General features: G+C 50.1%; 2 protein-coding genes across 2 annotated transcripts; one reads left to right on the top strand and one right to left on the bottom strand.

Moving 5' to 3' along the window:
* Nucleotides 1-1,540: 1,540 nt before the first annotated feature.
* On the top strand, nt 1,541-6,222 carry C1QBP (complement C1q binding protein). Its single transcript, XM_054287071.1, has 6 exons — nt 1,541-1,784; nt 2,369-2,519; nt 2,900-2,987; nt 3,534-3,629; nt 4,237-4,359; nt 5,808-6,222. The coding sequence occupies exons 1-6, from the start codon at nt 1,541-1,543 to the stop codon at nt 5,955-5,957; spliced, it is 852 nt and encodes a 283-aa protein (XP_054143046.1). The 3' UTR covers nt 5,958-6,222.
* Nucleotides 6,223-6,500: 278 nt separating this feature from the next.
* RPAIN (RPA interacting protein) lies at nt 6,501-10,185 on the bottom strand. The gene is made up of 7 exons (XM_054287073.1): nt 10,100-10,185; nt 9,342-9,521; nt 8,762-8,825; nt 8,187-8,301; nt 7,681-7,744; nt 7,442-7,576; nt 6,501-6,714 (listed from the first exon to the last, which is right to left on the bottom strand). Exons 1-7 carry the CDS (start codon nt 10,175-10,177, stop codon nt 6,685-6,687), a joined length of 666 nt encoding a protein of 221 aa, XP_054143048.1. The 5' UTR covers nt 10,178-10,185; the 3' UTR covers nt 6,501-6,684.
* Nucleotides 10,186-10,220: the final 35 nt, after the last annotated feature.

Here is a 10,220-nt window from a genome sequence, read left to right on the forward strand (position 1 = left end):
TATGTTAACGTTTTAATAGCATGGTAAATGTAGTTTTGTAGTTGAAAGGTAACTTTTGTAGTTAAAATAGAAACTATGTATGTGGGATGTTTTTTTAAGAGAGGAATGAGGTACTTGCACTGAGATAGCAGCCACAGGACACCTCAGTCTTTCAGAGAAAGAGAATTTATTGCTCCGTTATCAGAAGACACAAACTTCTTCCTGCCTTGCTCAGCCCTGAAGACACCATTTAGGATTAAGAGGAAGAAGTTGACACTGACCAGACAGAATCCTTTGTCTGAATGGAATTTCTGCATCATGTATGAGATTATGAATATTCAAGAGGCTGTTGCTTTTAAGGGTTAATGCTTTGTTAACGTGGGTCCTTTTTTGGGCTTATGCTGCTCAGAAAAAGGTACCCGGACGTCCATAACTCTTTGTTTCTGTTGTCTCATGTTGTCTGAATCCAAATTGCCCAAATTATTATTCCTCTAATTATATTACTATTTTTATAACCTTTTATAAAAATTTATAACCTATAAAGTTTTAAAATTTTAAAAACAAGTGATTGGTGTTTCCACAACTTGTATATTCATTAATTTTTTTAAAAATAACTATGTTTGCTATAACCTCTAAGAATGGGGTGGGTATTTATTTAGATTGGATTGATATGTTTTTTCCCAGAATAAAGAAGTGATGGTGAAAATGGGAATCGTGTGTGTTGGTTTGTGAGGCACGGAACAAATGATTGCAGGATCAGTCCTGGTGTTTATGGGTCTTGTGGGAGTGTGTTCATTGTCAGCAGTCTGGGCTTAAAGATGTGAAGGTAGAATGGACTCTGCTATTTACAAGTGCAGTACTCAGATTCCTGTTAGAATTAAGAGTTAAAATTCTGGTCCTTTGCTGGGGTGGTGTCCATTTAATGGGGTGGGGCAGATGCTCTCCTGCTCCTTGCAGTGAGCAGCAAATGAGCGTTCTGTGCTTCCCCTCCATAGCGGCACTAGTGCCAGCTTTTGGACAAAGGGCAGGCTTGGTGCCAGAAAATGCTGCCTTAGTCACTCTTTCCTCAAAAATACACAAAAAACCCTCAACCATTCCTTTTTTTCTTTTTCTGAGGAGACTCCCACGCTGCAGCCTGAACAGTGCCAGTCCTGATTAGGAGTGGGATGATGTGTGGGATAAAACCTGTGCACGTCCCCCACATTCCTAAAGCTCTGTCTGTGATTTCACCCTAGAAGGGACCTGTACGGAGCTGCGTGCGTGCCAACCTTGCCCATTCCATCGTCACAAATCCCGGGAACCAGGCACCATGTTAGCACACTCCGTCCTGCCGGGGCCGGGACTCGAACCCGGGATCTCACCGGAGCCGGGACTCGAACCCGGGGCCTCATGGGGGCTGGGACTCGAACCGGGGTCTCACAGGGAGCGGGACTCGAACCGGGGATCTTACCGGGGGCGGGACTCGAACCCGTGGTCACGGGGCCCGCGCGGGGCGCGCCGGGGCCGGAAGCGGAGCGCGGTTCCGGGGCGGGCCGTCCTCGCCGCCGCTCGGTCCCGCACGATGCTGCTCGCCCGCTCCCTGCGCGCCGCCGCCGCCGCGCTGCGCCCGCCGCTCCCCGCGCCGCGCCGCCCGCTCAGCTCCGCGGCCCGCCGCGCCCTGCTGCCGCCGCCCGCCGCCGCCGCGCCGGCCCTGGCGCGCTCGCTGTGGCAGCTGGGCGGCGGCGCGGGGCGGACGGCGCTGCTGCGGCCGCGGCGGGGCTCGGCCGGCCGCGTGTCCTGCGGCTGCGGCGGGCTGCACACCGAGGGTGAGCGGGCACGGAGCGGGGCCGCCCTTGGGAGAGCGCGGGGAGGACACGTGCGCTGCACCCGCTCCGTGCTGGGCAGCACGTGGGGCGGGGAGGGCTTTCCTACTGCCCTCTCTTTCCCTAATCCCCCCTCTTTCCTTAAGCCCCCTTTTCCCTAAACCACCTATTTCCCTAAATTCTGTGCTTTCCCTAAATTCTGTCATCGCCTAAGCCCCCTTTTCCTCTATGCCCCCTTTTTCTCTACACCCCCTTCGCTACCTCTTTTTCCCCTACTCCCCCTTCCCTAACCTCCTTTTTCACAACTCCCTTTTCCCCAATCCCCCTTTCCCTAACCCCTTTTTTTTGTTCAAACCCCCATTTTCCCAAACCCCCTTTTCCTACCCGCCCTTCCCTTAGCCCCACTCCCCTTTTCCTTAACCCTCCCTTTTCTTACTCCCCTCTTTCCTTACCCTCCCTTTCCCTACACCCCCCTTTCCCTAACTATCCATTCCCTAACCCCTTTTCCCAACACCCTTTAACCTGAACTCACCCCCACCCCTTTCCTCCATCCCTCCCTTTCCCTAACCCCGTTTTCTTTCCCCTAGGAGACAAAGCCTTTGCGCAGTTCCTGACGGACGAGATCCAGGAGGAGAAGAAGATCCAGAAGCACAAATCCCTGCCCAAGGTCTCCGGGGGGTGGGAGCTCGAGGTGCACGGCACGGAGGCCAAGCTGGTGCGGAAGATCGCGGGGGAAAAGTGAGTGGGGACGTGGGAAGGGTCCCCAGCCCCCGAGGGTGGGTGAGTGGGTCGCAGTCATCAGGCTCCTCCATGTGCTCACAGCCCAAACTGCGCCTTTGTGTGGCCACTTTGGGCCGAAGACACTTTTTTCACGCCTTTTTGTTACTGTGTTTTGTGTTACAAAGTTTCACGTGGTCTTCCTGTTTGAAAAATAACAGTTCGGTAAAACTTTAAAAGGTGAGAGCACTTGGAGGGAGCAGCTTCTCCCAGGTGTGTCTTTTAACTGCAGTCCCTGCTTTTGTTCACAGTGTGTGAATCCTGATCCAGGGCTTAAAAGGCCCGTTCTGATGGACATTTTGGGGGTGTGTTCAAAAGAATTGTTTCTGTTTCTTGCGCAGGATAACGGTTACATTCAACATCAATAACAGCATCCCACCCTCAGCTGAAGACGACACGCAGGAGCAGCAGAAACCTGATGAGCAGGAGGTGACTTAGCCTTGATGTGCATTTAATGCTGGGGACACAGATGAAAAATGGAATCTTCCCTTGGGGAAGTTGGAGCTTTGTCCTCAAGTGTTGAGGCTTTTTCTCCCCTTTATGTGATATCTGGGAGCTTTAAATCACAAAATGCAGATTTTCCCGGGCTGCCTGTCCCCTGGCTGTGACCTTCCTCTCCCCTGCAGAAAGGCAGAGATAAGGAGAAATTAGGGAAATTCTGAGACTTTCTAGCACCTTCCAAAAGGGTCTACAGGAGAGTGGGAGAGGGAAGCTTTGTACAGAGGAATGGAGTGACAGGTTAAGGGGAGGATGGCTTTTAAATGACAAGGAGTGGGGCTAAATTGGGTATTGTGAGGGATTGTTCCCTGTGAGGGTGGGAAGGCTCTGGAGGTGTCCAAGGTTAGGCTGGATGGGGCTTGGATCATCCTGGGATAGTGGAAGGTGTCAGGAATACCCAGTGCTGGCTGGGCTGTGCTGTGGTTGCTTTGGCTCCTGTTCAGATTCCAGTGCTGATGCAACTGTTCTCTTATTTAGCCCGAACTTACATCAACTCCAAACTTTGTAGTGGAAGTAATAAAAGATGATACAAAACAGACCCTTGTGCTAGACTGCCATTTCCCTGAAGATGAGGTGAGTATCACTGTGCCCCTCTTGGATTTAACTGCTCCTTGCAATCTCTTGCTTTTCTGAATCAGCACAATATCCAGTCTTCTCTTATTTCTTTATTTTTCTTAATCAGAAAAAAAAGGCTTTATGTTGGCAAGAATAGTGGGGAGGAAATGTTTATGGCATTCCTCACATCCCGCCTTGGTGTTTCTGATCAGCTGCTTACTGAGCTCTTTATTGAATTCCAGTAGAGAAGTGGGGATTAGAAAAGGAGGGAAGAAAATAAAATTGAGAGCTTTTACTCACATTGGTATTTGTGGCTAATTTTGTAAATGTTAGGAGATGTTTAACAGCCAGTCTTGGCTGACAAAGATGAGACAGACAAGCATTCAGAACCACACAGAAGTTGGTTTTTTGTTTGTAAAATTCAGGCTACTGATTTACATGGCAGCACAAGCTTAGAGGATTTCCTGAGTTCTGTGCATGTCTGTGCTTGTCCTCAGAGGGGAGAGGTACAGATTCTCTGGCCTTGGGGCTTTTCCTGAGATATTCCCAGCCTGGGGATGAGCTGGCTGAGTGTGCCCACTAATTGCAGCTAATTGCATGCCTTGCATTTGTTTTCCTGCCTCAGATTGGACATGAAGGAGAGGAAGAAAGTGATATTTTCACAATTCGGGAGGTCAGCTTCCAGCCCACTGGAGAAGCTGACTGGAAGGACACCAACTACACCCTCAACACGGATTCCCTGGACTGGGTAGGTGCTGCTAAAGGACACAGAGAGCTCTCAGCTCACCTCACTGGCTGTCCCTCTGCTCCTGGGCTGGGAATTAAACCTGACAGGGGGTCAGAGACAGGGCCTGGCCCTGCTCTGCCCCTGGCTGGTGCTTCTGCTGCAGACTGAGGGTGTCTCATGGTCCCAGGGTTGTGCACTGCTGGTGGCATTACCAGGAATCAGGACAGACAGGGGAATCTTCTTCCTTTCCAGATTTTATAGGTGGATTTCCCAGCAGGGAGTCACATTCTGGAAATGCTTTGACACTTGTTAAACATCTTTTGATCTGTGTTTAACAATGTGGCTTATCAGACACCATGTGTAGGTAAAATCATCTGTGTGTGGTATCTGAAAAAATACATTGTGTCCTGCTTTTCCAGGTGTGTTGTTAGACTTGTAACACTAAAAATACGCACTAGAATCTGGGTGTTCTTATGGTCTCAATACCAGGATTTAAAAAGCTACAATTTTTAGCTTGGGGCTGTCTTGTTTAAAAGTGAAAGTAGAAGTGCTAGAGTGTATCCCCTTGAGAAGCATTCATGTTAAAATTGCTCAGTGTGCTGTAGACCATCCCACACTGATTATTCTATTTTTCCCCTAAGACATTAAATTAATTTAAAATGTGAATGAAAAGGAAAAACATTTAACATTTAAGCCTTTCAGACAAACCTGTACATCAGATCCCTTTCCAAAGTGTTAGCTCACCCCTGGGTAGGGGACAGGCAGAGCTTGGCCTGTGTCATCCTTGACACATTTCCCCTGATGACTCCACAGTCTGGGGATCATCTCCAGGGTGCAGCTCATTTGTAGTGTTGGGTTTGGGTTTTATTACCTGTTCCATGGCCCTTTCTGTCCAAATATTCCATCCAAGGTCAGGCCTGCCCTCCTGGGGTGGTGCCTTGAGAGGCTGCCTAGAACAAAGGCTAGACAGTGTTAAAGGAATAAAATAGGGATTGAATAAAAGGCCTTAAAGGACACACCTTGGGGAATAAAAGAGCCCAGCTAGGGATACACCCAAGAGGAGTCTTGAATTTTCACACTTTTATAAGTTTAAGTCCATTTCTATATTGGGGTTAATTGTCCAATTCCAGCTCCAGGTTATGCAGTCCCATCCTCCCAGTTTGCTCTCCTCAGTTCCCTGTTGTTTGCACTTTTTGGGCCTGAAGCTGCAGGGGTGTCCTTGGTTCTGGGGCTGGAAAATGATTGTTTTGTCTGACTGAGCATTGAGGAGAACTTGCTAACACTTTATATGAAACTCAGAGTTAAACACTAATGCAGTGCAGAATCTGGGAAATATAAATGCTAAAAATGAAGGCATCAGTGCGAGCTGGGCCCGATTTTCCTGGGAGAAGTTCCAGTTGCCAGGGGACATTTTAATGCACCCCTGCCCAGGTGTGTTCACTAAGGAAGGTTTCTGTTCCTTGCTCCAGGCTCTCTATGATCACCTGATGGATTTCCTGGCTGACAGAGGAGTGGACAACACCTTTGCTGATGAGTTAATAGAGCTCAGCACTGCCCTGGAGCACCAGGAGTACATCAAATTCCTTGAAGACCTTAAAAGCTTTGTCAAATGTCAGTAGGTCAGGCTAGGAAACTCAGCCTCAAAGTGTGGGTATTCCACAGTGCTGCTTCATCCAGCAATACCCAAATAAATCTTCACAGTGGATACAGAGAGTAAGTAACTTGGAAGGTGGAGAAGGAGGATTCTCACTTGGATTTGGGGAGTTGTAGTGATGGTGCAGCCCCAATCAAGTTCTCCAGTGCTACAGGCCGGAGTTGCCTCGCCCTGCATGGGGTTTTTGTACAATTAAGAGTGAATGTGAAGAATAAAAACTGTTCAACATATCACTGAAAAAGGGTGGTTTCTCTTCTTCTTGCTGTACCAGAGCTGCCATGAAAGTCATGGCAGAGTTTATCTGTGCCAGAGCTGCTCACAGAGTAGTTGTGGCAGTGATAGTTGAGCACTTCTACTTAAACCAGTGCCTCCAATTGCTGTTTGAAGGTTTTAAGTTTATTTAAGTTAGTTAGTTTCTTTATTTAAGGTTCATTTAAACTCAAAGCTGAAGTCCAACATGAGCTATGAGATCACTGATGTAGTATTAAAGACAACCCCAAAGCCAAAATAAACTAAATATATTTATTTCAAAACATGTCCTGTGTGGTTAAAAGTGCAGGTCAAGGCAATACTGTGCCTTTTGGAGTGTCTTTTTGATACAGCAGTTAGAAATATGTACAAAAGAGTCCTAGCAGCTCTGGGTGAAGTTTAGTATTGAAGTCTTCCAGAAGTAAAGCAGCAGCTCAATCACCTTAGAGGAGAATCATCCAGGAGTCACAGACCTTCACAAAAAAGTTGAACAGAGAACTGTGTTAATGTATAAAGTTCAAAACTATGAACAGGAAAAACTATTAATTGGGGGGAAAAAGATCACAAAAGAGTTGTTGAGAACTGGCAGAAGCTGCCTTGGGAAGTGGAGGAGTCATCATCCCTGGAGAGATTTAAAAGACATCTAGATGTGGCACCTGGGGACATGGGTCAGTTGTGGCCTTGTCAGTGCTGGGGGAATGGGTGGATTTGATCTTAGAGGTCTTTTCCAACTTTAATTCCATGGCTGTATTTGAAATGCTCTGTCCCTACCACTGTCCTCACCCTGGTTTTACACAGCAAAGCAAGCAGCAGCTCTAGCTGGAGCCAAAGGGCTGCTGGGTGTTCTGAGACACCTGGAGGAAGTTTTTCAGGAGGTTTAAACAAGTATCTTTTAAAACTTTTCTTCATGAACCGCTTATCTGATCAGATGGTGCATACAAGACTTAGAAGTTGCTGGCTAAAATTAGGGCACTGAATTTGACAGATCCTTGAAAGATTCCCTAATCTGGCAGTTAAAGGTGTGTACTTTGGAACTTCTCTTTTATGGTTACTGGTGGTCAAGGGTAAAGCCATTTCCAAGGAATTTTGTGAAAAAAGCCACACAAACCCAGAGATCAACAGACTTGTGGTTTCTGGCTATGTAACTGAGCCATGGATCCAAGCAGGGATCCTTTCCAGGACCCTGACATTTGCACTCACAGGGCAGCTCATCAGCAGACTGGCTTCCTCCTCCATGCCACTGGTGACTGTGAACTCAGGGCTGTGCAGGCACCTCTGACTGTGCTCTGTCAAGGTGCTTTCCAGCAGGGAACGAAGCTTTCCCTCTGTCATATCCTGAGAATAATTCATTAAAAGTCAGCTGGAGTTCCTGTCTGTAGCTTAAAGCTGCCTCTGCAGCAGCAGAGATGCCACACACAACGTGTCACAGTGCAGCTCACCTGTGTGCTGATGTACAATCCACACTGGCAACAAACCAAGTGAGCCTTCACAGTCAGGTTATTCCTGGGAAGAGCAAACTATGAGCATCATGACACCAGGAACAAGGAAAGATCTTAGCAAGAAAAAACCCTAAAACCAACCCAAGACCAACCCTAAAACCCCCCCACCCCGACCACTGGATTCAGCTCATTGCTCAGGCATTTCTGTGTTGTTGAAATGAGCAGCAGCCTCTCTCTGCACATTTCTAAGCCCAGACTGCTGTAGGAGAGCAGGGAATCTGATTCCAATGCCAAGGGCTTTCTTTCTTACTACATACAGGGCAGATGACCCTGTCAGTGGAGCAAAAAACCCAAAACCAACTCAACAGCCCCCTCATTAGATTTAGATCATTGCTCAGGCATTTTTATTTTGTTGAAATGAACAGCAGCCTTCCTCTGCACGCTTCTAAGCCCAGACTGCTGCAGGAGAGTGGGGAATCTGATTCCAGTGCCAAGGGCTTTCTTACTTCCTACATACAGGGCAGATGACCCTGTCAGAGGCGTCCAGGCCGTCCAGCATGGCGTTGAGACATTCCTCATCGAAGCGCAGGCTCCGCTCGTACTCCTCAATCACCAACTGCTCTGCAACAACACAGCACAGCACAGCACCCTCAGGGCCTGCTGGGGCTGATGCAGGCTGGGCTGGATACAAGTTTCTAAGAGCTTTTACTCCTTTGAGTCAGATTTCTATGCTTGGTGAAATCATTCCTGCTAATCTGTTTTTTTTCTGTGGCTCAACTCATCTCATATGGGTCTTTCTACTTTCTGATCAGCACTTTAGAAACATGCTGAATTGATTTATAAAGGTTCCTAGAGCTAAAAGATCTCAGTCCTGTTTCTCTGGCCTCCCTCACAGATGTTAAAATGCCACTTTAACTCTTAAAACTCTGAGAAGAGGTCTCAATACCTCAACAAGATTTGTAAGGAGGCTCTTGCCCTGTATCACGTGGTTTGCAAGAACCAAGGAGTGCAGCCCCAGCTCTTCTGCATTACCAGGAAGTGACAGATCAAACAGGAGTCAGAAGATGTGTAAAGATCTTACCTTGCAAGATCAGTTCTTGTTGGATCTCTTCCAGCATTGCCAGCTCATCAGGGTCCCCCAGCACCTGAAAGGTGAATCAGTCAGTGATCCTCCCATTCCACTTTCTCACTTCCAGCACCTGACTGAGCAACACAAATCCACTCTTATTCTCCTGTCTAGTAAATCCCTCTCTTTGCAAACCTATGCACTGTGGGAAGCAACCTGTACTGTAAACACAAGTGCAGAGCCAGCCAGAAGAGACCCAAGTACAACCTGTCCAAGAACTCGCTTTTTAAGACATTGAGGTTTCATTTCCATTCTCAGAAGAGGGAAGTGACAACCAGCTATAAAAAGCACCGATGAGGAAACCAACCCTCTGCTGTGATCCACAGGCTGTTTGTGAAAGAAATAAGGAATTTCCCCACTCATGCCCGGAGGCACTTTCACAGCTCAACACCCTGCCTGAGCTACAGAACAGGAAACCCTGAAGCTCTTAAGTTTTGTCAGCTCCAGTGAGAAGCTGAAGTCAGACCCTCAGGGAGCTGTATTTGACACTCCTGTATCACACACGTGGTGTTGATGCTGGGGACGCAGCACTGACCTGCTCCATGGGCTGCTCTCCGCCGAGGCCGGGCAGCCTGTCCCGCAGCTCCTGCCACTCCTGCTCCATCACCTCCTGCACCAGCAGCGCTCCCGGGGCCGCCCTGCTCGCCCCATCCCCGGCCTGGCGGTAGCGATCCAGCAGCTTGGCCCGGCTGCTCCTCAGCCGCTCCATGCAGCGCTGCGGGGAGAGCAGAGCGCCCGGGGCCATCAGCACCGGCTCGGGGGGACACGGGGGCTACCGGAGCTGGGACACGGCGGAGGGGATGCGACCCACTGGGCCGAGGAACCGGGAATCCCTGAGGGGACACGGGGGATACCGGGGCTGGGGGGTCAGACACGGCGGAGGGGCTGCGTCTCACAGGGCCGAGACACGGGGAATCCCTGAGGGGACACGGGGGAGGCACCGGGGCTGGGGGGTGCGTCCCGTAGGGGTGAGAGACCGGGAATCCCTGAGGGGCACGGGGGTACCGGGGCTGGGGGGTGCGTCCCATAGGGCTGAGGGACCGGGAATCCCTGAGGGGAGCATGAGGGGTACCGGGGCTGGCCACGTCCCAGAGGGGCTGCGGGGGAGCTGGATGACAGCTCGCAGCGGGGGCAGCGCCGGGCGTCACTCGGGACGCGGTCAAGGGAAAGTTTCGGACGGGGGGAGGTTCACCCACCCCTGCGGGACCACTGAGGCCAGCCCCGGGAGGACCGAACTGGGTCTAAATGAGGAGGGAGCCCACGTCCCCCCCTCGCAGCCCGCTCCCCGCTCACCCTGCGGTACGTTTCCCTCCAGGGCGGCCCGCCCGGGCTCTTGTACCGCGCTCGGTGCCCCTGCACCGGCGCCGCCATCGCACCGAGCCCGCAGCGCGCCTGGCCCGCGGGGCACGCCGGG

Source organism: Melozone crissalis, unplaced genomic scaffold, assembly GCF_028551555.1.
Source record: "Melozone crissalis strain CALT ecotype California unplaced genomic scaffold, PUWL_Pcris_2 ptg000057l_1, whole genome shotgun sequence".
NCBI lineage: Eukaryota > Metazoa > Chordata > Aves > Passeriformes > Passerellidae > Melozone > Melozone crissalis.